Raw genomic sequence first — 27862 nt, 5'->3', positions numbered from 1 at the left:
GGCAAACATGACCCCAGTCAGTATAAAAAAAATTGAGGGCAGATTTATCAGTCAAAATACACTAGAATTCTGCCTGAAATTGAGGCAGAGTTCTGGCGGACATGTTGTGTGCCACATTTATTGTTTAGACTTTTTTGTGTTGCAGTGGCTTCTTGCGGAAAGGCCAGGTATAAGATATTGGTGGAGAGAAAAAAAAGACAGTTATAAAAAAAAGCTGAAAGGCGTTATATAACTGGACAAATGTGTCTAAAGACATCATCCACCATGAACCACTGGGAGAAATTTGGTGCATTTCCAGACTGTCTAGTCTAAGTTTGCACTGTCTATATATTGACAGGGTTAGTAAATGTGTCCCATTACCTTGTAGGAATTCCTTAACTTAGGGCTCTAAATGCCTTTTCTACCTCCAAATAAATTAACGTTAATGCAATGTAACAATTAATGAGCATACATCCACAATGAATAAATCAATAAATCACCAATGCCAGCAATACATAAAGATTAATTATTAACCCCTTGGCCTTATAACTACCTATGACACAATTATACACTAGCTTCATCCGTCTAGGCTACAGTGTAATCTACAATTAGATTTGGTTTTATGTAATGCAGTTTCTACTAGAGTCCCCCTTCATCCCAACCGCTCCACCATCCTCCCGGCCTCCAGAAGGTCTTTATGTGATCACACTGCCAAACAGCTAGAAAGGACTCGGTGGACAAAAGAGCTCACTCATGTTCATGAGCAGCATGTCTGAAAGTGAACCAGATCTGGACTCTCCTTACCTTTGCAGATAGTTTGCCAGACATAGCTATTCTCCTCGGAAACCTTTACAAGACTTTCTCTGGTTTCTGCTTCTCTAGGGAATTTGCCAACACATTCCAAACATGTCATGAGGATAATAAAAGGTGACTGCTGTGCATGAAAAGCTGGGACCACCGACTGGTGATGTCATCCCTCCTTACATGCTTCATTATTGTGCACATTCTCTCCACTCATTGTGAGGGGTGGAGCACCAAAAAACCCCAAACACAAGGAAAACACAAACTTCTCTACAACACATTTCCGAGGGATTGACATGAAAAATAACGTCTCTGACACATACTGTCAGCCATGGGGAAACAATTCTACTCCGCAAAGAGAAATGCATTCTAGCATCTTGTAGTATGTAATGTCAGTGTAAGTGTAGGTGGACTATAACTTCTGTGCTGTATTACATGTATGATAAAGTGCAATACGTCATACTATGTTATACAAGTATTATATCTTCTTTATATATTGATATCAATATGTCATACTATGTTATACAAGTATATTATTATTATTTATTATTATAGCGCCATTTATTCCATGGCGCTTTACATGTGAGGAGGGGTATACATAATACATACAAGTACAGTAATCTTAAACAATACAAGTCACGACTGGTACAGGATGAGAGAGGACCCATATCTTCTTTATATATTGATATTTATTTCTAGAGCTATTTTATACCAGTTTGTGTTAGAATATATTACTGATGTATATGATTACTATATATTCCAATGCACTAGTATAATAAAATTGAAGATGGTAGATTGAAGTCTTTTGCTGACGGCATGGGAAACACCATTCATAGCTTTGTACATGTTATGGCAGGGATTTGTTATGCAAATCCTTGTGGGGGGCTTATTGCTGTCTGCAAAGTGGGGGAGGAGAAAGTGACAATAGAAGTCAGTATTGTGTCTCATTTGTGTAATGATGTGCGGCTAATATCCAGCACATACTTCATGCCCATCTAATCCGCATGTTGTGTTTGGATTCTAGGAAAACGTAACATATAATACATACTGTAGAGACGATTGTGCGGTAAGACAACGGCTAGCATCAATTCTTTGTTCCCCCTAGACTTCAAAAAGAGGGCTATCTTCCTGCAAGGCACCCAAGCTGCAGCAAGGGAGGCATCAGTCGCCTCCATCACACGTGCAGCCAATGGGAGGTTAGAGCTTATGCCTGCTGAAGCCTCATGATCCACATACAAAAGCCCTCTCCTGCAGTGGAAGGGTTAATGCCAAAACAAACTGCAGGTTCCATTCAGATGATGTAGTGGGAGCAGTTCTTGAAGAAGATTGACTAAAAGCAGTAAGAAAGCAATCACTTTAGAGTTTTGGTGGTCTGCCAACCAGGGACAATTAACTAGTTCATTAACCATGAAGAAAATTCCCATCCGTAAAAAAGCAAGTAAGTAATGCAAGTAATACTAATATTTGTTGTATTACATACGTGGCAAAATATTACTTGTAAGTTGTTACATATCCAGGAAGGTGGAGTAACTAAACATCTACATACAGAAGGATATTTTATCTTAACAATATTCAGCCTTGACTTGGTAACAGTTTTTACTAGACTCCATATCAGAATCTGAGGCAGCACACAGTTAAGTCGCTTCACGGCACTGTCTTTTCTCGGAAGTCTTAGATGAAATACCACATGACGTTATTTATAGCTAATCCCACCAGAGAGTAGAAGACTTGACAACTCTGAAATACATCCAGTTTTCTTTTAAGAGAAGTTTGGATCCCAACCAGAAATGGCAAATGTCACTTTAAATAAACCTAAGAACGCTCATTCTAAGACCTCATGGATTCTTACAGTTCTAAAGTATATGGTTTGTTATCTTGTTTTCCCCCGATGCCTGGAAACATCACCCTGTCGTATGTGACACTGTAGGGATGAAAAGCTGGTATTCTATATCAGGAGTAGGCTAAGATATTGGCTACTTTTAGTTTTCTTTGTAATATAAGACAGGCTAAGTAATTACTATCACCAATAAAATTGCAAAATTTTTGGACACAATTCATCAAAATTGGCGTGAAACATCACATACTTTATGCCCAACCTGAAGTTATATAGAAATTGTGCTCCAAATTTTTTTTGAGAAATGTGTAAAGCTCAGGTGGGATAAGGTTTCATCAAGTGCACCACAAAAGTGGTGTAAATTAAGACAAACAAGTCTCATAATACATTTGGTGCATCTTAGTTAGCACTTCCTTCAGTAACTCTAAATCAGGACCCAAGTTTTCCTTTAATTTGGTTGTACAACTTTATGTATTACAAAATTGTCTATTTTACTTCATATTAGATGGCTAGAAGTAGTTAAAGGAGTTGTCCACTACTAGGACAACCCTTTCTTGATCAAAATGTATGTCAGCCATAAAACAATAAAGCTTATACTCGCCTCCTGTGATGACTCTGTTCCCGGAGTGTCAGCATTCGCGGTCCCGGGGCTCTCACGCGGTATTGTGACACGTGACCCCGGCGCCCAAACAGTGCTGGTGTTACTGTCCACGCCTTTGGACAAATCGAACAAGAAAAGGATCTCCGGGCTGCAGCTGATCTCGGACTTCCTCTTCATACTCAATTTGACATGAGGCGGGGACAGTGAAGCCAGCGCTAATTGGGCGCCAGTGTCACGTGTCACACGGCAGCCTCGGGAGAATAAGTGCTGACACCACGAGCACAGTGCCAGCATGGGAGGTGAGTATAAGCTTTATCGGGGCCAAGCGAAGGATATGATAAGTTGTCAAATTAGTGGACAACTTCTTTAAAGACAATGTCTAAACAGGTGTAGTAAACAATGGAGAGACTGCTTTATCTATAGATGCTTTATACCATTTACACAAACTGTATACACACACATGAAAATATGAATATGTATTTGTACATTTTTAAGAAATACAATACACTACAGGCTGTCAGTTCTCATGTGCCAGATGAAATTCATGACATTACATTTACTACAAAATGTCACCATGACAGCACTATTATACGTAATTATAATATTTGGTGTCATCGTAACATGCTAAGCTTTCAGCATTCTTCAAATGGAATGTTGCTGTATTGTTTTAGCTTTGTAGCAGCTATTGGCCATTATCTTGATCATACTTTTTTAGCCACAACAGGAAATGTGTCAGCTGAGTGTTAAGAAATGGTGGTTGTAAGTAGAGATGGGCGAACCCGAACAGTAATGTTTGGGGTCTGTGCCGCACACATACTGTTCGGGCACAGACCCCAAACACTGACTTTACCAGGAAGTCCGTGTTACCGATCAGGTACAGCACCCCGGACACAGGGTGTTTCCCACACTGTCGTCTGCATGACAGCGTGAGAAACGACAGCGGCTCTGATCGGTGGTAAGATTAGTACCACCAGTCAGAGAGCTACGGTTCAGATGTCAGATGACAGCGTGAGCCCACAGCTGTGACCGGAGATTAATAGTTTACCTCCGGTCACTGGCATCGGCTGAGGGGACTACTCCATCAGTCTATGCCTGCTGCCGCTAATAACAGTGAAAGCAGCGGCTGATGGGAGTATTCATCAGCCGGCACCTACGCTACAAATAAATCATTTTAAAAAAATAGGCGTGGGTTCTCCTGTATTTTTGATTACCAACCAAGCAAAACTGACATCTGTGGGCTGCATGTCACAGCACAGCTCCCTGGGATACTTCCAAAGGTGAAGATGCCAGGGCCTCCGCCCTTGCCTTATCTCCTGAGTTAGCCCTCCATCTGTTTTCTTGCCCCACCAAGGGAAGAGGGGCGCTACTGTGCACCATAGTACGACAAACAAGGCAACACAAACAAGGGTTAACAGAAACCTCCAGGCATACAAAATATTGACTCACATATAACAGGAATGCATCGGGGTGTGAAGGTAGGGGAATAAATCAAACTAGAGAAGGATGAGGAATTACCACACATACAAACCAAGCAACCATCACTAATAATTCCTCCAACTCTCCGTCTCATACCAATTCCATTCCCTCCGTTAGCCATGCAGAAATAAAGTTAGCTCTGACAAGGATTTGTATCAGATCCCAGGTTATAAAGGGAAAAGGAGTGGCTAACCGTGCTCAGCTGTGAGCACAGCGATTTCCAAAATGGCCGATTAACCCCTGTTCTGCCAGAAGAAATAAGCACATTTAAAATGAAGGATAAGTGCTTCTTCTCAGCGACGGAGTAGGAGCAATCAGACACTGCAGTCTTCTGGCTCCATACTGTCGCGGTAACCCAGTGACACTGCAACCCTCAGCTGTTAGCTTTAACAAAGCTGGTTATCAAAAATAGCGGGGTCCCCATGCCATTTTTAAAAATTATTTAAATAAACTATTTTAAAATGGCGTGTGGTCCCCCCCATTTTGGACAACCTGTCAAGCTAAAGCAGACAGTTGGGGGCTGATATTCTCACGCTGGTTAGGGGCCATGGATATTGGCCCTCCCACCGTAAAAATAGCAGCCTGCAGTCGCACCAGAAAAGACACACTTTTACTTTTTATTTAAAAATAACAAACAGTTATACTCACCTAACACCCATTCCATTTACTTATTTAAATAATTGAAAAAAATAGCATGGGACCCCTCTATTCTTGATAACCAACCTTACTAATGCTGACAGCTGAGGGTTGCAGCCTGCAGCTGTCAGTTTTGCTATGCTGGTTATCAAAAACACAAGGGAACCCACACCATTTTTTTTCTCCCTATTATTAGCGGCAAAAGGCGTGGGCTGAGGTGTAGTAGTAGTAGTATCTCCGGTTACAGCTGCTAGCTCACACTGTCATCTGACAGCGAGGGAGCCACCACTGACAGGCGGTAACGATCTTACCACCGACCAGAGGCAGTGTTTGCTGTGCTGTCATGCACATGACAGCATCACAAACACTGGATGTCCGGGCCCTAGTTGTAAGTGCTACATTATGGGTGTAAAGATGGAAGATATTTGAATACATGCATATGTTTATATGTATTTACATAGAAATATATATGTATTGTGAGTGTAGAAGCAAAGAGGAGGACTAGGAGCAATAGGTGAAATTAAGTAAAAATATAAAGTTTATTAATCTATCTATCTATCTATCTATCTATAAAAGTTAATGTATGTATGTGTGTGTATCACCAACCAATCATGAAGCATCTTTCATTTCACCAAAGCTGTTTAAAAGAAGCTGAGCTGTGATTGGTTGCTATGAGCAACAGTTTTCCTTGCAACCAATCACTAAGCAAAGAAGCTGAGCTGTGATTGGTTGCTATGAGCAATAGTTTCCTCACTCCATGACAACACCTCAGCAGACACTGCCATGGTGGGAGAGATCTAATATCCCCGGGAACATAAGCTCCCAGCCATTGTCCCATAGAAAGGAGCAGAGAGCACATGACAAAAATGAATACCCCCTCCCTACCCATATCCCATCACACATCCTCCATCCCGTAGGCACATCATCCCTCTTAAGTGGATACCCGGTATGGAAGTTAGGATGTGGGAAATTAGGTGTAGTAGTCCGATGGCTCTGGTTGACAGGATGATGTGGGATATTAGGGGTAGTAGTCCGATGGCTAAAACGGAATGATGGGGGATATTAGGAGTAGTGGTCCGGTGGCTCTGGCTGACGGGATGATGCGGGATATTAGGGGTAGTAGTCTGGCGGCTGTGACGGGATGATGTGGGATATTACGGGTAGTAGTCCAGTGGCTCTGGCTGAAGGGATGATGTTGGATATTAGGGGTAGTAGTCAGATGGCTCTGGCTGACGGGATGATGTGGAATATTAGGGGTAGTAGTCTGGTGGCTCTGGCTGATGGGGTGATGTGGGATATTAAGGGTAGTAGTCCTGCGACTGTGACGGGATGATGTGGGATATTAGGGGTAGTAGTCTGGTGGCTCTGACGGGATGATGTAAAATATTATGGGTAGTAGTCCGGTGGCTCTGGCTAACAGGATGATGTGGGATATTAGGGGTAGTAGTCCGGTGGCTCTGACTGACGGGATGATGTGGCATATTAGGGGTAGTAGTCCGGTGGCTCTGGCTGACGGGATGATGTGGGATATTATGGGTAGTAGTCCGGTGGCTCTTGCTGAAGGGATCATGTGGGATATTAGGGGTAGTAGTCCAGTGGCTCTGGCTGACTGGATGATGTGGGATATTATAGTGAATGTGGCTATGCGGAGTGGGCGGGGCGCTACACTCAGCTTTATATATAGAGATATAATCATTATAATTTGTTATAACTAACCGTAGTTAGTTACTATGCCCGGGCTGGGCCAGGCTCTTCAGCTAGTGTATATATAAAAATGAATATGTATGTATGTGTGTATCGGCCATGCCCATTCCACATAGCCCCACCCAATCACTAAGCATCTTTCATTTCACCAGAGCTGTTTAAAAGAAGCTGAGCTGTGATTGGTTTCTATAAGCAACAGTTTCCCCACTCCACAACACCTCAGCAGACACTGACCGGGTGGGAGAAATCTAGCATCCCCAGGAACATAAGCTCTCAGTCATTGTCTGCCCCCCAGAAAGGAGCTGAGAGCACATGACAGAAATGAATTACCCCCTCCCTGCCCATATACCCATCACATATCCTCCTTCCCATAGTTCCATAGGCACATCTTCACTCTTAAAGGGATCTCCGGTATGGATGTTAGGGCAAATCCCTCAGCGCTCTGATTCTGACCCCAGGCCTCTCTTAAAGGGATCCCCGGTATGGAAGTTAGGACCGTTCAACTCACTGCTCTGGTTCTGACCCCAGGCTGACAGGATGATGTGGCATATTTGAGGTAGTAGTCTGGTGGCTCTGACGGGATGATGTGGGATATTAGTGGTAGTAGTCCGGTTGCTCTGGCTGACAGGATGATGTGAGATATTAGGGGAAGTAGTCTGGTGGCTCTGGCTGACGGAATGATGTGGGCTATTAGTGGTAGTAGTCTGGTGGCTCTGACGGGATGATGTGGGATATTAATGGTAGTAGTCTGGTGACTCTGACGGGATGATGTGGGATATTAATGGTAGTAGTCCGGTGGTTCTGACGGGATATGGGATATTAGGGGTAGTATTCCAGTAGCTCTGGTTGACAGGATGATATGGGATATTAGGGGTAGTAGTCTGCTGGCTCTGGCTGATGGAATGATGTGGGATATTAGTGGTAGTACTCCGGTGGCTCTGAAGGGATGATTTGGGATATTAATGGTAGTAGTCCAGTGGCTCTGACGGGATGATGTGGGATATTAGGGGTAGTAGTCCAGTGCCTCTGGCTGACGGGATGATGTGGAATATTAGGGATAGTAGTCCGGTGGCTCTGATGGAATGATGTGGGATATTAATGGTAGTAGTCTGGTGGCTCTGATGGGATGATGTGGGATATTAATGGTAGTAGTCCGGTGGCTCTGACGGGATGATGTGGAATATTAGGGGTAGTAGTCCAGTGGCTCTGGCTGATGGGATGATGTGGGATATTAGGGGTAGTAGTCCGGTGGCTCTGACGGGATGATGTGGGATATTAGTGGTCGTAGTTCGGTGGCTCTGACGGGATGATGTGGAATATTAAGGGTAGTAGTCTGGTGGCTCTGGATGACGGGATGATGTGGGATATTATAGTGAATGTGGCTATCCGGAGTGGGCGGGGCTATACACTCAGCTTTGTATATATATATATATATATATATATATATAGATATAATCATTATAATTTGATATAACTAACCGTAGTTAGGTAGTTAGCTACTATGCCCGGTCAACGCCGGGTTCTTCACCTAGTCATTGTATAAAGGTAAAAAAGGCACATAGCACATAATATAATAACAGTAACACCAAAATGCTACAGAAAGTCTAAAAAACTAAAAATCCTGGTACCTACGTTAAGTTGCCATTTAATCCTGCGTCCTCTTTCTCACATGAACTTCAAAAGATTTTAATCAGGGCTCTTGAAGTGAACATTATTACTAAGAAGTTGGTTGAGGGTTTGGTGATCAGGTCCCCCAGTGCCCCCACATTTTATCTGTTACCCAAAGTCCACAAGGATGCCCTCAACCCCCCGGGTCGCCCCATCGTGTCAGGGATTTGGGGGGTATGTGTGACTCTGTTTGTCAATTTACTGACTTTTACCTCAATCCCTGGGTAGAGACATTACCTTCTTATGTCCGTGACACGACGGACGTCCTGGCATAGGTTGATGGCATCCTTGTGGATACCAACAGTCTTCTCGTTACTGCTGACGTGGAGACTTTATACATCTGCATCAATCATTCCCAAGGTCTAGATGCTGTTTGTCTCTTCTTGGGGGCCTCCGACCTGAACAGCCCTTTGTGTGAGCTGATCCTCGAGCTGATAGGCTTTGTCCTTACCCACAACTTTTTTGTCTTCATGAATACTTTCTAGCTACAGAAGCGCGGCACAGCCATGGGCGCGGTCTGTGCGCCCTCGTATGCTAATCTCTTCCTGGGCGCCTGGGAGAGATATCTTTTAATCACTTTTCTCTTACTTTTAATCATGAGTGGGTGAACATGCGTGCTATTTTGATAAAACACTGGCCTGTCTTGGGGACTGAGCCCTTCTTGGGGTCCTTCCTGGGTGGTTCCCCCCTTATGACCTCTAGAAGATCAAAAAATCTGAATGACATACTGGTTAGGAGCCATTATTTTCCTGCTCCAAGTAATCCTTTTGGGACAAGTGACCCGCTTTTGGGCTCCTTTCCATGTGGGCACTGTCTTGCCTGCGCGAATATCCTGCGCTGCTCCACATTCTGCTCTTCTGATGGATCCAAGGAATTCAACATACGACTGTGTATATCCTGTAGCAGCACAAATGTGATCTATTATGCCACGTTTGCCTGCCACAGGATATACGTTGGCCTTACCAGAGAGCTTAGGGTTCGGGTGTGGGAGCATGTGCAGGACATTGGTGCGGCCAAGACTGTGTCCGACCTTTCTGATTTGAAAACGATCCCCCTTCACTTTAAGTTGCACCATGATTGTGATGCAAAATTACTCAAGGTGAGGGGGATCGATGCTCCAGGGTGGTGATAACAAGAAATTACTTGCACAAATTGAGACGAGGTGGATTGTAACTCTGGACACCGTGACACCTACGGGCCTGAATGCGTCCTTTAGTTTTTCCCCTTTTTTGTAATGTTTCTTTATTTGTCACTTGCGGTCCCTGACTCTCTTGTTCCCATTGCCTTGTACCCTAATTCTCCGGATTTATGTTTTTAATTTTTCCTGTTTTTTCATGTTTTTAAGTGACTTGTCTTTAATTATGTTTTTTTCATTGCAACGTCCTTCATCCGTAACCCCTTCTATTAACATCAGGATAACAGTACGCTATCATCCTAACATGTATGGACCACATCTTTACATTTTTGAATGGACCATTATTTGTGCAGCATTTTGTGTGACATATGTAACTTTATAGGCATTGTATATGATCAGTGTTATCCTTTTATTACTTGTTACTATTAGCGGGATATTGTTACCCCATTGCATTTTTTACATTTAGGCTGTGTTCACACACAGCGTTTTTTAGCAGTATTGTTAGCGGTTTTGCCAATAAAACCGCTAAAAATAAGCTTCCCATTAATTTCTATGCATTTTGCACTTTTTGTGCATATTGATGCATTTTTTTACCGCGAAAAAAACGCATTGCGGTAAAAAACGCAGCATGCTCATTAATTTTGCGGATTTTTCCGCGTTTCTGGCTAGTTCAATGCGTTTTGAAAACGCGCTGGAAAAAAAAACATCAAAACCGCAATGAAAACGCGCAGAAAAAGCGAAGACAAAAAAGGCGTGGTTTCTGGGAAGGGAGTCAGGTTTTTGAGCAGAAATTTTCTGCTACGTGTACACTTAGCCTTACTCTTATATTATACATTGCCTGCCAGTTTGTCCCATTATGCTAGCAACCAGATTTTTGTTGTGTCCGTGCGCATCGAGCTGTTGCCTGCTGTGTCCTGCATGTGGGCGAGCGTCTTTACAGGGAATCTGTCACCCTATTTTTCGCCTATCAGCTGCCGACACCGCCATCAAGGGCTTATCTACAGCATTCTGTAATGCTGTAGATAAGCCCCCGATGTAACCTGAAAGATAAGAAAAAGAAGTTAGATTATACTCACCGGGGGGGGCGGTCCGGTCTTGGTCCGATGGGTGTTGCGGTCTGGCGCCTCCCTTCTTCTAACGATGACATCTTCTTCTTTGCCTGTCGTGGCTCCTGTGCAGGTGCACTGCTCTGCCCTGTTGAGGGCAGAGCAGAATACTGCATTGCGCAGGCGCCGGGAGAGGTTTGGCGCCTGCGCACTGCAGGACTCTGCTCTGCCCTCAACAGGGCAGAGCAGTGCACCTGCACAGGAGCCATGGCAGGCAGCAAAGAAGAGGATGTCACCGTTAGAAGATAAGAGGTGCTGGATGGGACAGCTAATGTTTTTTGGCTACCATTTTTGGGGTAGAAATGATGTATTATTAACCTCATATTGCATTTTATTGCAGTGTTGTGGTATCCGAAAAAATAGTAATTCTGGCTTTTCAGTTTTTGTTTTTATTACCCTATGTCGTTTGCAAAATTTGCAGTAAAAATTCTTAGGGTTTTTGCCCAGATTTTCACAAAATTAAAGCAAAAAAGTTGCAATTTCAACACCAAATATAACACTGAAAGATGCAGAGGCTTTGAAAATCATTGTGCACTCCCGAGGACCCAGGAACGCATCATGGGAAGTATGGAAAATGAAGTAATGCAAGTATAAACCTGGATGGCTTCCAGGCACTAGCCACATCACTTGTAATTTGGAGAAATGCAAGTTGCTGAGCAGAAGCACTGGGTGGCAGAGCAGTGTAAGCAAGCCTATGGCTGCAGAGAAATACCTTGAAAGTTGGACGAAATGAGACCAAATTAGACCTCATTCAGACATTTGTATGTTTCTTGTACCGAGAAAACTGACTGATTTTCATTAGTGTTTTGGATCAGATTTCCATCAGGTTTTGATGGGGGTGTCAGTTATTACCATCAGTTTCTCCAGTTTTTGTTTTAGGGCACAGACACACACCCGTATTTCTTGTGTGAGGATCACATCGCATTGCACGGACTAGCCCAGCACCTCTCCTGACCTGAGCGTGACAGCGGGATGTATTTCTAGGCAGTTGTCATGCTCAGGTCAGGAGAGCAGACGGTCAGTCTGAGAATTGCAATGTGATTCACACCCGAGAAATACGTCTGTGTGCATGCTCCCTTGTCCAAAAAAAACTGATGGGAGGTTTCTCAAGTGTCTTCTATCAGTCAGTAAAAACAAACAGCAAACAGATACCACACAGATGGCATCAGAGCACTGATTCTTGTCACTGATGACCCATAGTAGTCTACAGGCATGATTTTTACAGGGGTTAAGTCCCTGATTAGTTTACATTTAGTTTTCTTTGAGACAACTTCCACTATAATATCAAACACTGACTTTCAGAAAAACTAACTCCACTAGGTGGCACTATCTAGCTTGTTTTCTTTCAATCTGAAAAGGAGCTCATTTGCATACTAAGCCTTTTTTAAGCATTAGGTGCGTCAGTGTTAATGAAGGGCTCCCTGGAATACGATGTGCTGAAATCAATAAAGGGAAACTGTCACCAGAAAAAATGCTACTAACCTGCAGAGCTGTGACTGAACCAGAGTAAGTGCCACCACTGTCACTGAAACCGTGCCCAAAGCCCTGACTGACACTGGCTCTGCATTGGGGCCTGATGTCAGTCAGTGCCTGGAGCGCAGTTACAGCAGCCGCCCTGTATACTCAGATCAATCAAAAAAGAAAAATAGGAAGCTTTTATGCAATAAAATCACAGAAATGTTATTATAATATACAACAGATGCAAAAAAACTGTCATTAAGAAGTACAGGAACCAGAATATATCTTATCAATATAATAGATTCCAAAAATATATCCTAAAAAAGATTTATAGCCATTCAGTGGTCAAAAAGGTGAATGCTTAAACGTGCATATGGAGTAAAAAGTACAACTTCCAAAGACCACATGAGGATGTAGGTTCAGATTAATAGAATTAAATCTAAAATAAAGAGGATATAGTTCATATGAAGTGCATTAGAGTAAAGAGGAAATCACAATATACATCCCATATTGTGGAAAACCAGCTAAATCCCTGTTCCCAAAGGCAATTGTGCCCTCAAAAAATTGCTCAAATGAATAAATGCTAAGGGTTCAACAGAGTACCAAAATAGAGATCAAGCAATATATGGAATAAAGTGCATAGAATCACAGGGAGAAAACTTTTGTTGCTGGGAGTTAAGCATTGTACCTTTAAATGGCCGTGGTACCCCTGACGCGCGTTTCGTGTTCTGCTTTTTTCCAAGGGAGTGTGACTAAATGAGCACCAGCGCTGAGGGGGGAACAAAGGTAATTTTCTCCCTGCAATGTTGATATCCAAATATCTGCAGTTAAATAGCATTTTTCTGGTGACAGGTTTCCTTTAAAAAGCACACACCACTAAATAAATTCAGAGATGTGCCTCAGTTCACCTTACTAGAAATGTTACTTCAGTCACTTTTGAAGAATTTGATGGGGCAGGTTTAGCCGTGCCTTATCACGACAAGCTGCTTCCCAGCACCGACCTTTTTTGCCACTCTGCTTCAAGCTGGCATGATGACATAAAAAAATCGCAGCATTTTTTCACAGCTCAATTGTTGGCAGCGGATTATTCAGAATACTCTTCAAGCGTGTGACAACAGAGCTTCTTTATTCAGGAACAATATATGAATAGCTTAATAGATCAGGAATAAATCATTTGTGTGTTTATATCTGTGTAGCATCTACAGCAGGCTGCTTCTTTCACACACAGACACAGGAAAACAGAAAGTATAGTCACATGCTCTCCCTGTGTGAGCCTCTGGGAGTTTTTTTTTGTTCTAACTTTATAAACAGCATGCAAATCTAGCAACTAAACACTCATAGACAGGAATTGAGTTGTTGCACCAAACACATTCCAACACTCCCACTCAACAACTACTTAATCTATTAGTCCCAGTGCGGTTCTGAAGTCCACAAACTTGGCTCTTGATAATGGCTTTATCATACCATTGGCTATCATCTTGTCAGGCTTGCAGTAAACAAACTTGAGTACACCACGTTCCACTAAGTCAAGTAAGTGGTGATGTTTTACATCAATGTTCTTAGGGTGGTTTCACATTAGCGTTTCAGGCAGCAGCATTGGCCTGCGCACGGCCGCCACTAAGCCCCGCCCCTGCCACGCTTCCTCCGGTAGCCCCGCCTATGGGCGCATGACGCTGCATGCGACCTGCGTCCCCTATCTTTACCACTGGGGACGCAGGCCGTGCGCAGGCATGCATTTGGCGGCGCATGCGTCCTTTTGACGGTGCGCCAAGCGCACCAAATTGCAGCAGGTTGCGTTTGGCGCTGGTCGGCACACTGTCAAAAGGACGCATGCACCGCCAAACACACCTGCGCACATGCAGTGTCATGCGCACATGCAGTGTCATGCGCCCATAGGCGGAGCTACCGGAGGAGGCGTGGTAGGGGGCGGGGCTTAGCGGCGGCTGTGCGCAGGTCGACACTGCTGCCTGAAACGGTAATGTGAAACCACCCTTAGTCCTTGCACTAATCTTCCCACTGCTGGCAAGTTTAATGCATCCTTGGTTGTCCTCAAAGATACAGTTGTGGACAAAAGTATTGACACCCCTGCAATTCTGTCAGATAATACTCAGTTTCTTCCTGAAAATGATTGCAAACACAAATTCTTTGGTATTATTATCTTCATTTAATTTGTCTTAAATGAAAAAACACAAAAGAGAATGAAGCAAAAAGCAAAACATTGATCATTTCACACAAAACTCCAAAAATGGGCCAGACAAAAGTATTGGCACCCTCAGCCTAATACTTGGTAGCACAACCTTTAGCCAAAATAACTGCGACCAACCGCTTCCGGTAGCCATCAATGAGTTTCTTACAATGCTCTGCTGGAATTTTAGACCATTCTTCATTGGCAAACTGCTCCAAGTCCCTGATATTTGAAGGGTGCCTTCTCCAAACTGCCATTTTTAGATCTCTCCACAGGTGTTCTATGGGATTCAGGTCTGGACTCATTGCTAGCCACCTTAGAAGTCTCCAGTGCTTTCTCTCAAACCATTTTCTAGTGCCTTTTTGAAGTGTGTTTTGGGTCATTGTCCTGCTGGAAGACCCATGACCTCAGAGGGAGACCCAGCTTTCTCACACTGGGCCCTACATTATGCTGCAAAATTTGTTGGTAGTCTTGTGACTTCATAATGCCATGCACACGGTCAAGCAGTCCAGTGCCAGAGGCAGCAAAGCAACCCCAAAACATCAGGGAACCTCCGCCATGTTTGACTGTAGGGACCGTGTTCTTTTCTTTGAATGCCTCTTTTTTTCTCCTGTAAATTCTATGTTGATGCCTTTGCCCAAAAAGCTCTACTTTTGTCTCAACTGACCAGAGAACATTCTTCCAAAACGTTTTAGGCTTTTTCAGGTAAGTTTTGGCAAACTCCAGCCTGGCTTTTTTATGTCTCGGGGTAAGAAGTGGCGTCTTCCTGGGTCTCCTACCATACAGTCCCTTTTCATTCAGACGCCGACGGATAGTACGGGTTGACACTGTTGTACCTTCGGACTGCAGGGCAGCTTCAACTTGTTTGGATGTTAGTCGAGGTTCTTTATCCAACATCCGCACAATCTTGCGTTGAAATCTCTTGTCAATTTTTCTTTTCCGTCCACATCTAGGGAGGTTAGCCACAGTGCCATGGGCTTTAAACTTCTTGATGACACTGCGCACGGTAGACACAGGAACATTCTGGTCTTTGGAGATGGACTTTGTAGCCTTGAGATTGCTCATGCTTCCTCACAATTTGGTTTCTCAAGTCCTCAGACAGTTCTTTAGTCTTCTTTCTTTTCTCTATGCGCAATGTGGTACACACAAGGACACAGAGGTTGAGTCAACTTTAATCCATGTCAACTGGCTGCAAGTGTGATTTAGTTATTGCCAACACCTGTTAGGTGTCACAGGTAAGTTACAGGTGTTGTTAATTACACAAATTAGAGAAGCATCACATGATTTTTCGAACAGTGCCAATAGTTTTGTCCACCCTCTTTTTTATGTTTGGTGTGGAATTATATCCAATTTGGCTTTAGGACAATTCTTTTTGTGTTTTTTCATTTAAGACAAATTAAATGAAGATAATAATACCAAAGAATTTGTGTTTGCAATCATTTTCAGGAAGAAACTGAGTATTATCTGACAGAATTGCAGGGGTGTCAATACTTTTGGCCACAACTCAACTGTTGGTTGAGCTAGTGGCTTGCCGAAATCTTCCAAAAGTTGTTTCAACCAAATTACTTCTTCACTGTAGAAGATAATGTGACTTGCATTGGTTTTCTGCTGGATCAAGAAATTGAATTTTCTACTTGACCAAGTAACCACTTGTTGATTTCCGATCACTTGAATCTCCAGCCCATCTGTATCCACATAATCTCTGAGAGTGAGATCTCCTGATGCAGATATCTTAAGATTTAGCCTTTGAGTTTCTTTAAGATATTGAAGAGTTCTCTTAATTACATGCCAGTCTCTTTGGCATGGCTTGCTTACACGTCGGCAGAGAATTCCGACTGTGGCTGTGATTCAGGAAGAGTTCTGACCATATAAGAAAGGCGTCTAGCTGGGATACCTTTGTTTGGCCTTTCTGATCTCCTGACTTGAGGTTGACTTTGTTCTTCCTTGTCTTCCTTGGTGGCTTCAGAGCTTATCCACGCTTCAGTGTTTTCCATTTCGGCATATGGGTTTGGTGATTGAGATTCTTGTTCTTGCTTCTTGGGTTGAATAACTGGTGTAACTTCATGGAATTTGAGCGATACAGAGTATTCATCAATCACTACATTTCTGCTGATTGTTACTGTATTGGTCTCTTGGTGCAGGATTCTGTATCCCTTTTGAGTTTTGCTATAGCTCACCAGGACTCCGTGCTTTGCATGTGATTACCACTTGGATCGTTTTTCTGTGGGAATATACACAAACATTGTGCTTCCAAATATCCTGAGGTGCTTCAGGTTAGGTTTCTCACAGTTCCATAGCTCATATGGAGTTTTATCTGTGGCTTTACCTGGCACTCTGTTTTGAAGATAGCAAGCTGTCATGATGGCTTCTCCCCAATATGTTGTAGGTAGATTTGCGTCAAACAACATACTTCTTCCACTTTCACAAAGAGTACGGTTCTTTCTCTCTGCAATGCCATTTTGTTCTGGGTTGTATGGAATGGTAGTCTGGAACACGATTCCACTCTTTTTCAAAATGGTTTGCACCTTACCATTTGTATATTCATTTCCATTATCTGCACGCAGGGCTTTTGGCATTCTTCCAAATTTGTGAAACACTACAGCAAGATATTCTTCAAGTTTCTGTGGAACTTCATCCTTACTGTGAAGCAGGTAGGCGACTGGATATCTGGAGTAGTCATAAGTAAATGTGAGAAAATATCTCTTCTTGCTTGGAGTTTGAACACTCATTGGACAACATACATCTGTATGTATCTGATCCAGTGGCTGTGCAGATCTAGTGGTGCTTATTTTAGGAAAGAATTTTCTAGACATTTTCCCTTTAAGACAGCTAGTGCACTTCATCATTTGACTACACTGGTTGAGTTCAATACCATTTGCAAGTTGAGCTAGCTTCCTTACTGCTTCTGGGTCTCTGTGCCCAAGACGTCTTTGCCATACATGGATACAGTCAGTGTCAGACAGGGGTGCAAAGGGCCCACTAATAACCAACTCTTAAGGGCCCATTTTTCAACTACTTAATCATAAATTTATATAACAATGAAATGGATTGGTAAATGAGTAAGATGCTGCCTTTGTACTTAGTGATTCAAGTATATTGTGCCAAGTGATGCTCACATAAGAGGGTGGTGGCCCACTCTTGCACAGGGGCCCACAGGAGGATTCTCCTGTTCTCCTGTGGGCCAGTCCAAGCCTGGATACAGTTCTTATGCAGATCTTGTCTAGCACTGTATACTCTTTCTTTGCATTTTAGCTGATAAAGTTCATCTTGGATTTTTCCTTCTGCGAGAGTGTGACCCTTCTTTGAGATGATGCAGCTGTTATCTCTACAAGTAACTACATTCCCCTTTTGTGTGAGCTTCTTTACTGACAGAAGATTACTTTCAAGGCTGGGAATATAGAGAACATCCTTTATTGGAATCTTTCTGATTTGTGCTGAAGAAACTAGACAGAGGAGGTAGCCGTCTTCTACTCCTGAAGTCATATAGAGACCATTATCTAAGATGACCTTTTCTGACTTGCTTTCATTAAGGTCAGTGATGAAATCCTTATTTGTCATATGGCTGCTTGCACCAGAACCTATGCACCATATATGCTTTGCAGATGGGCTTGTACTGGCATTAAATGCAGCTTCAGAACATGCAGAATCTTCCTTTACAGCTGTTTTAACCCTTTAATGACTGTTCTGCTTTTTAAGCTGACTCATTCTTGCTTTCCAAATTCTGCAGTCTGCTTTAAGATGGCCGGGCTTTTTACAGAGAAAACATTCACGAGTTTCTCTTAGATTGCTCTTATAGTTAGGGAAATCCTGTCTTTTATGCTGTTTCTGCTCTGGATTCATTACTGCTACTTACAAGCTGTTTTTCTCTTGAATTCATCCACAAGTTTGCCTTTAACATACTCTAGTGTCAGCTCATCATCTGGCCGTGCATCTAGTGCAGTCGCAAGTATGTCAAATTTTCTGGAAGACCACTTAATAGAAGTGTAACAACATCAAAATCTTTAATTTCTTCTCCAATTCCCTTGAGATGCTCCACAATCTCTACGGTGTTTCTTATATAGTCCTGCATATTCTGTCCATCACTTAACTTAGACTGATACAGCTTTCTCATGAGATAAAGCTTATTGCTGAGATTTGATCTTCCATGATCTTTCTGTAACTCATCCCACATCTCCTTTGCAGTTGCACACTTGCATATATACACAATCTGATTATCATCTACACTGAGGGAGATCGTGCTTTGTGCTTTCTGTTCCGTCTCTAGCCAATCATCTGGTATTGGATGAAGCACTTGTTTCTGAGTATATTTCCATGTAACTTCCCTTATGAGCAGCATCTTAAACTTGAATTTCCAGGACTGATAGTTCTGGTTAGTGAGGTTTTTCACTGAGAACTTGACAGTAGAGTTGATTGACTTTGGTCGGATCGGGTTTCATGAAACAAAATTTGTTTCAGATGAAACTGGTCCGACTAGGGCAAAAAAAGTCAGAGTTTTGTCCGGAACCCGACCCCAATGCAAGTCAATGGGGAATAAAAGTCGGCATTGAGTGGATGAATGTCATCTGCTCAATGCCGACTTTTATTCCCCATTGACTTGCATTGGGGTCGGGTTTCGGACGAAACTCCGACTTTTTTTGCCCTAGTCGGACCAGTTTCCTCTGAAACAAATTTTGTTTCATGAAACCCGATCCAACCAAAGTCGCTCAACTCTACTTGACAGGATTGCTGCTAGTGGATATCTTCTTTGTTGCTCTGTGCTGCTTTTGCTCTGGGCTTCTGTTGCTGTGTTACTCTGGGGCTCTTTGTCACTCTGGGTCCATAACCTGTTGGCAGTGGATTATTCAGGATACTTTCCAAGCGTGTGACAACAGAGCTTCTTTATTCAGGAACAATATTTGATAAGCTTAATAGATTAGGAATAAATCATTTGTGTGTCTCTCTGTGCAGCATCTACAGCAGGCTGCTTCTTCTCTCATACACAGATACAGGAAAACAAACAGAAAATAGTCACATGCTCTCCCTGTGGAGAGGCCAATTGGACAATATTTTGAGGTAATGTATGTACTGGACAAAAAGAACACAACTATTACATTTTATATTTAATCCAGAAAGATAGGCAGTGTTTATAAAAAATATACAAAAGATTGTACAAAAGGGACAAAACTATACAGGATATGCAATTACATAAAATAAAATGGATTGACAGAGAAAGTTACTAAACACTGGTCACAGAGAGTTACACCCACTTACCTGCCCTTGATGACTTAAAACAGGGCTGGTCATGGGATGTGGCTTCAGTTTTCAGAAAATTGAGATTCACTACATTTACGATATCTTTGCTCTTCAAGGTCGCAGGTGCTAAACATTGCCATCAATTTTTTTCGTGATTTTACAGTTGCATAGACCCGTAATATGATAGGTGTAGCCTCATCTACCAGACTATTATTCAATTGAGAGATTCTGGACATTGCCCAGTGATGTGAAACCATGCTTTGAGTTTGCCACTTCATCACGTTTCCTAAAATATTACTTTTCTATTAGATTGACACAGTTCATACAAACCTCCCTTCTAAATTTCTAGTAAGCAGACAACGAACACAGATCCTTTTCTTTCTCCCAAGTCTTATCTCGGTCATAAATCTGCTTCTCCACATCCCTGATGCACATCCTCATATCTGTTAGACATTAGGAGTTTCCTTAATTAGCTAATTCCAAAAGATGGGGTCAGCTGCTTAGAGTGTCCCGTGGAGACAGCTTGTAGATTGCAAGCTCTTTCTCTCAATCTGTCACCAGGTCTTTGCTATTCTGTCTGAGAGCAGCATAATGTAGAGGCAGAGGCTGATTCCAGTGATGTATCACTTACTGAGCTGATGGTTTTCAGGGGTTGGCATAGATCCTTTAGTTCCAGAGAAGGGAAAATAATACTTAAGCATACCAAGACATTTTGGCCAATTGTATGCTTTCATCTTTATGGGAACAGTGTGCCGAAGGTATTGTGCCCCAGTGCACAAAGCAAGGTACATAAAGACATAATTGAGTGACTATGGTGTAGAAGAATTTGACTGGGCCTCACAGAGCTCTGACCTCAACTCTATAGAAAGGATGAACTAGAATGTAGATTGTGAGCCAGTTCCTATCATCCAACATCAATGTCTGACCTTACATATGCTATTCTGAATTAATGAGCAAAAAACTCCCTTGGACATGCTCTAAACTCTTGTAGAAAGCCTTACCAGAGAAAAGGAGTCTAGTTTAGGTGTAAAAGGGAGGACCAACCTCATACTAACGCTTATAGATTAATATAAAGCACATAAAAGCTGCTATTGGTATAAAAAAAGACATTCAAAACTGGAGCAAGTTCAAAGAAGAGCTACCAGGATGGTGAGCGGACTGCAAAGTATGTCCTACGAGGAACGGTTAAAGGATTTGAGAATGTTTAGCTTGCAGAAAATAAGACTAAGAGGAGACTTTATAGCTGTCTACAAATACCTGAAGGGATGTCACAGTGTTGAGGGATCATCATTATTCTTATTTTTACATGGATACTCAAGAAGCAATGGAATGAAACTAAAAGGGGAGAAGATACAGAAAAGATATTAGAAAAACCTTTTTGACACTGAGGGTGATCAATGAGTGGAACAGGCTGCCACAAGAGGTGGTGAGTTCTCCTCCAATGGAAGTCTTCAGATGATGGGCAGACATCTGGTTTAGTGAATCCTGCATTGAGCAGGGTTGGACACGCTGGCCCTGAAGGTCCCTTCCATCTTTAACATTCTATGAGTCTATAGTCTATGCTATATGTTCCAATATATTTTTCTTTGAAGTGAAAGTGAGATTCTGAAATTTATTTTTAGAAGGTATCTTGTGTCTTAGGCTCTATTTAGGGCTCAAAAGTATGAGTTTGTGATAGAAAAAAATATATAATATATCATCAAAGGGTTAAGCGTATGCACATCTGAACTCATATAGTATATCACTTTTTCTCTGGCTGTTTTACATAGGTAGCTTAAAGGAAGCGAATTGCTGTAATGTTTCTACATTTAGAAGCTGTGGTAGAGTCCTAACTCGGTTTTGTTCTATTTCTTTATCCGAAAAGAAGCTTGATCGGCTCAACTAACAAACCCAGATCAAGCCCTAAGCCTGCGTACATCGATTACACAATTTTGCTTTAAAGTAACTGTATTCTTTATTGCTTGCAGATCGGTTTCCTTTGCAGGTGATGTAGTTTCAAGATTACATCACTGGAAGAGCAGCCAGAAGTATCTGAGAGCCAGGATGACTCAAGACAGAAGAATGTTTGATCACAGCGGCCAATGTGCTCAGAGGAGGTCAGCGGAGACAGCAGAAGAAGATCAGAGAAAATTAGCCATCCAAAAAACATGATTGATCAGGTAAAAGGTCCAATCCATGCTGCTGTCCACGACCACTTCCAGTATAAGGTTAGCCAAGTATCCTGAGCAGTATTCAGCCCAGGGCTGAAAATGCTTTTGTTTTGGAACTTTTCTGTAATTATTGGCATATAAGATTAAAAAGAACACTAGAAAATATGCCATATTATAAAATACACAGAATAGAAACAAGGGTCTGTTGGTTTTATGGACGCCATCAGACACTGCTGCTCTGGAGCTATCGACAATTGAGTGATAGTTTCCTAAAAGTCTTCTACAACCTCTCCTGGAGCTTCATCTGAAGTTTGACAATGAGATCTTGTCCAACCATCCAGCTTATCAGCGTTACAAAAAGTCCAAAAAACTTGCAGAAAATCCACCCATTCAGCTACATATTATGAGCCAATGTATCCATGAACCCAGATAAACCAGGTGTCCAAGTACAGTCGGACCCCGCACATGTCCCCAGACCCCACACGTTTCTCTGTCCAGGAACCTGAATATCAGGCCCATGCTTCCTATGTATGGCTAGATTCTAAGTCACATCTAGGTATAAACTGAACATATTAAAATATTAAGCATCAAGTTCTCTTCTAACAGCAGATATCCTGGGGTTTATGTATGATCCTCAGAGGAGTGAGTTGTACATCATACTCAAAGAATGCTAGAAAAGAGGCCATATGGTTTATGGCTCCCTATAGTTCCCTTTCTGTTCTCAAATGAAATAACCTTACATTTTACAAACCAGTGGGGATAGGCTGGAATAAAGGTCTATGCTCCATAATTAACATTTCAAAGCCGAACGTTTTCTTTCTAGTTAAATTAATAACTGGGCGTTTCTGGCTGGGAGCGATGATTTCATACAGTACTCTAAAAGCTGCAGAGCAGGCGCCAATGATTTTCCTGATATGCTTCAGCTTAAAAGGAAATTGCCACAAGGTTTTTACCACCTTATCTGAGAGCAGTATGATGTAGAGGCAGAGACCCTGATTCTAGCAAAGTGTCACTTTCTTGGCCGCTTGCTGTAATTTTGACAGAATGCCAGTTTTATCATCAGGATATTATCACTAGAGGACTAGTTAACCTTCTGCCATGTAGTCCTCCATATTCATGAGCTCTATGTAACCTAGCTCCTCCACTGATTAGCCGTTTTCTCTTTACACTGTGCATAGACAGAAAACTGCCAATCAGTGGAGGAGCTATACAGAGCTCAGTATTCAGAGAAATGGTAGATCTTCAGCAGATGAAATTGTGATTTTATCAGAACTGCAGCAAGCAACTCAGTAAGTGACAAATTGCTGGAATCAGGGTCTTTGCTCCTACATCATGCTGCTCTCAGATGGGCTAGCACAAACCTGGTGACAGATTAATGTTAAAACAACTAGAGTATTTTACAATTGGAATAAATATTTTACTTCATTCAAAATATTCACACTTAAAGAGAATTTGTCAGCAGGTTTTTGCTATGTAATTTGATGACAGCATGAGTCAGGGGCTGAGACACAGAAGGTCTGTATGGAGGAGTGGGCCAAAATCCCTGTTGCAGTGTGTGCAAACACTAAGTTCTGTTTTTCAGTTTTATCAAATACTTATTTCATGCGATTACATGCAAATTAATTATGTACATATCATACAATGTGATTTTCTGGATTTTTTTTTTAAAGATTCTGTCTCTCACAGTTGAAGTGTACCTATGATAAAAATCACAGACCTCTCCATTCTTTGTAGGTGGGAAAACTTGTAAAATCGTCAGTGTATCAAATACTTATTTCCCCACTGTATTTCTTGGAGATAAGTCCATCAGCAGCAGGCACACTGAGGAAATATTTCATTTCCTTCGCTTCATTTTTGCAATGAGCATACGCCCCTGCTGATGAAGTCATTCCCAGACTCATTCATACTCACTCTTACTACCTAATGCCCAGATTTTTTTAACATGGCCATGTATGGAACACTAATCCCAAGCTGCATAATGACATGCTGGCGTTTTAGTGGACCCTAAATTACATGAACGTTTCCTTTTAATTAAATATTTCTAAAAAAAATAAAATCTTCCAATGTCAACAAATAAGACCATGGTAAACTTTAGAAATTGAAAAACAATTACAATTACTCATAACAATAGAAGAGCTTTCGATCGGTGGGGGTCCGGATCCTGAGACCCTCATTGATCCCTCAGAACACAATGCAGAAGCACTCAGCCTGCACAGCTTTCAGGCTCTGTAGAACGTCAAACGAATATTATGCACTGGGTCTGTAAGATCAAGAGCTGTCTGTTCTGCCTCTCAACACTCCACACCCGTCCCCCATGTTCTGTTAGTGAATATGGGCAGGGGTTATCTACCAAACAAAACAGAGAGCAAAAAGGAAAAAATGTAAACTGGCACACCCTAATAAGGGGACTGTGCCACACACCCATAAACATGCACAAATTACCAAAGAAGAAAAAGAGGGAGTAAAGGAGGCACTAGTACCCCAAAAATGTCACAGGCAGAAACTTGAAAGGTTCAAATGAAAAAGTTTGTTATAAACAAAGGGAACAAGCAGGGGCGTCACTACTGAGGTCGCAGCTGCGATGGGGCCCCGGAGTGCTTAGGGGCCCGCCCAGTCCAGCAAAGAATCAGCCAGCTTCATGTGGGACCTGGGCTTCCATCACGTCCTGCGCCCCCTCCTCCAGTATGGACTCGGTTATTCCTTCCCCTGAGCTCTGCACTCCACCCCCCACTGTCTCAGGTGATGGAGGATGAGACCTGCTGCCATCACTCTCAGTGACCAGTCACATGGAGCTCCGTGACTACAAAGTGCAGGGGGAAGGCGCGCATTCAGGAGCGCATGATGGCTGTTCTGTGTGCACAGGACCTGTGATGAGGTCATAGGAGGGGAGGAGTCAGGGGTCACATGATCAGGGGCCTCAGTGTATGCAGGACTCTGCTGTGCTGGCCGTCATGGTGCTGGATGAGGGTAAGTTTATGTGTGGGGTCAGGAGGGATTTACAGTGTGGATGTAGCAGAGCCGCGTGTGTAAGAAGTGTACGGAGCAGAGCCGCGAGTGTACGAGGTGTGCGGAGCTGCGTGTGTACGAGATGTACGGAGTGGAGATGTGCGTGTATTTTGGCATGGAGGGGCCCAATTTGAAAGTTCGCACCGGGGCCCATAACTTTGTAGTTACGCCACTGGGAACAAGCCAATATAAAAACACTAAAATAGACAAAAACTTCCCAGGTCTCCACAATAAATATATGTGGATATCCAGCCTTCATTCTAACAAATAAATGTAAAACACACAATTTACAAAATATAGGGGTAGAGTGGTAAATATTGAAGAATATATGAAATAAGAGTAAAAACCCTTAATAGTGACAATAGTAATCCAAAATATCACATAAAGAATAATAAAGGTAAGTATATACAGTAAGACAATGATACCGGCACCAGATCAGGAAAGGTATGTGATCTAATGGTGCTATCCTATAAAGGATATGGTAAGGATGGAAAGGGTATGTGTGGGGCTCATACCTTTCCCATCCTTACCATACCCTTTTTGGGATAGCACAATTAGATCACACGCCTTTTCTGATCTGGTATCTGTATAATTGTCTTATATACTTACCTTTAATATTATTGTTCTGTATGTGATATTTTGGTTTACATATATTTATTGTGGAGACCTCGGAAGGTTTTGTTTTGTTAAATGTTTATATAGAGGATTTTTCACTTTGTATATGATAAAAGTTTTTAATTTTAACTATTCAGGTTTTAGCCTGTGACATTTTTGGGGTACTAGTACCTACTATACTTCCTCTTGTTCTTCTTTGGTAATTTGGACAGGGGTTATCCCCTACTACAATCCCTTTCATAATTATCACTATAATTACTAGACAAGAGAGCCTAGCTATTCATCTATGTTAGGCTAGTCTCGAGTTGAGAAATCCTTAGTAACAAATGAAGCCGTCGGCTTCTCAAACTCTTCTATATCTCCATTCTTTTTTTTTCTTACAAAAAAGCTCAAGTGTTGTCCTATTACATGGTGACCATGAAAATTATCTGCTATTTCCAAGTGGATTTTGGTCAGCATTCTATACCTAAATCATTAAACAAAAAAATAATTTTGGGGCTTATTTTAGGCGATGTACACAAGGAATTGAAGGTTTTGAACCAAATATGGAAGTTTTCCCTATCTGCAGGGATCCGACTGCTGGGACCACCATCGATCCTAAGACTGGAGCTCTGCAGGACCCTGCCTAAGTAGAGCGGAGATTGAGCATGTGCACCTCCATTCATTCTCTATGAGCGTTTAGAAGGTAGCTCAATACAATACTCAAGTAAGTGTCTCTACAGAGGACTTCTTTATTGTCAGTAACACCTTATTGCTAAACCTTGACTTGACTTGTCTGCTGATACAATATGTCTTCAGAAACAGGTATAACATGTACAACACATGCCCTGCCTTTGAGTTATCTTACAAGGCTAATTGCATTTCAAAAGTTGGCTCTCATCTGTGTTTGCAGATTATTAAATTTCAAAGAATTAATAACATCTTATTATTGTAATAAGATTAAGGTCTCAATTAAAATTGAACTTTTAGTTCTGAAGCTGGCCTTTATCAAGCAAACGTAATCTGACAAGCTTCACAATGGCAAAACTTGACAACCATACCATGCACATAGAAGATAAATTCACTTGTTCATTGTTTTCAGAATTGAGCCATAAAGGGGTATTCCAAGCAGTGATATTTATGGTATATAGGCACAAGCATAGAAAAGCCAACAACACTGCAGTAGTGAGAGTCGTGCTTGAGAAAAGTATAGTAGTCCTATAATACTGTAGTTAAGACCTCAACATTGAAGAAGACAATAGACTCCTCAGATCTGGCACAAAAGGAAAGGCAAGAGGTGGTTTCCATCAACAGGTGGTCCTTATCAAAAACATGACCGTGTTACCGATGCACCAACCTCTTAACATCCGGTAGTAATCCAGGCAGATCTCCTTGATAAAGACCACCTGTTGGTCAAAACATTGGATGGTATCCGTCTTTCCTTTTGTGCCAGATCTAAACAAAATATATTTGCACCAAGATTTATGGCATATACACACGATGCGCCATTTTTGTCTGGCACCTTCACCAATTTGGAGAACTGGGAGCCTGATTCACAATGTCCGCTTTCCGCATATAATTCAAAGGAGAGTTGGCCGTTTTTACGCTTAGTACTACAAATTAAAATCTGTGAGAGTTCTGAAAAAAGACCAAGCACACAGAGTAGAATGGGAGAATGGTATGTAGTGACAGAGCTGAAACCCCATGATATGTTAGGTCAGACGTGTACAAATCACAGCGCAGTATCTTGTGGGGTACCCACCTTTCACGTTCTTGCTCCAACAAGTTGGTAAAGTCATCACTCTTATTCATGTAGTCTGTATGCTTCCGCTTCTCATTTTCTAGCTCATACACAGTCCTACGATGGCACTTCTCTGCTAGCAATAACTGCTCTAGCATGCGCCTGTATGTTTCTTTCTGTTTTTCTTCAAGTCGGTCCAGCTGAGCAAATAAAAAAAAAGTTAATTGTAATGTACAATGTAAAAAAAACATATGCGCATAGTGACTTGGTAACACCCAACTCAGATGTAATATAAACGTATTTAGCACTTTTATGGCACGTGGACATGTTGAGCATTTGGTGAGTTTTTTGGTTGAGCAAAGGCCCTTTTACATTTAGCGATCCGACCAGCGATCCGACCAGCGATCCGACCCGGTCAGGATCGCTGGTGCATCGCTAAATGATCGCTAGTGAGCTTTCATACAGAAAGATCTCACAGCGATGCAGCAGCGACGCAGCGCACGATACTCACCTTTCACACACAGCGATCCAGACGTCCTCCCGCTCGCGTCCAGCG

The 27862-nt window shown here is 42.2% G+C and overlaps 1 protein-coding gene across 5 annotated transcripts in view; it reads right to left on the bottom strand.

Annotated features, from left to right (window-relative positions):
• Nucleotides 1–27862, bottom strand: part of FILIP1 (filamin A interacting protein 1) — a 227538-nt gene that overhangs the window by 20177 nt on the left and 179499 nt on the right. For 3 of the 5 annotated variants that reach the window (XM_073569314.1, XM_073569313.1, XM_073569315.1), the window contains exon 4: nucleotides 27328–27506. In XM_073569314.1, coding sequence (XP_073425415.1) covers nucleotides 27328–27506 — 179 coding nt within the window. Of the gene's footprint in view, nucleotides 1–783; nucleotides 953–1828; nucleotides 1894–27327; nucleotides 27507–27862 lie in introns of those variants that run through there. The other 2 variants (XM_073569317.1, XM_073569316.1) reach the window with 2 other exon arrangements.

Source organism: Dendrobates tinctorius, unplaced genomic scaffold (genome assembly GCF_039654945.1).
Source record: "Dendrobates tinctorius isolate UK_male_01 unplaced genomic scaffold, ASM3965494v1 ptg000024l, whole genome shotgun sequence".
Lineage (NCBI taxonomy): Eukaryota > Metazoa > Chordata > Amphibia > Anura > Dendrobatidae > Dendrobates > Dendrobates tinctorius.
This window is presented reverse-complemented; position numbering and strand designations above follow the sequence as displayed.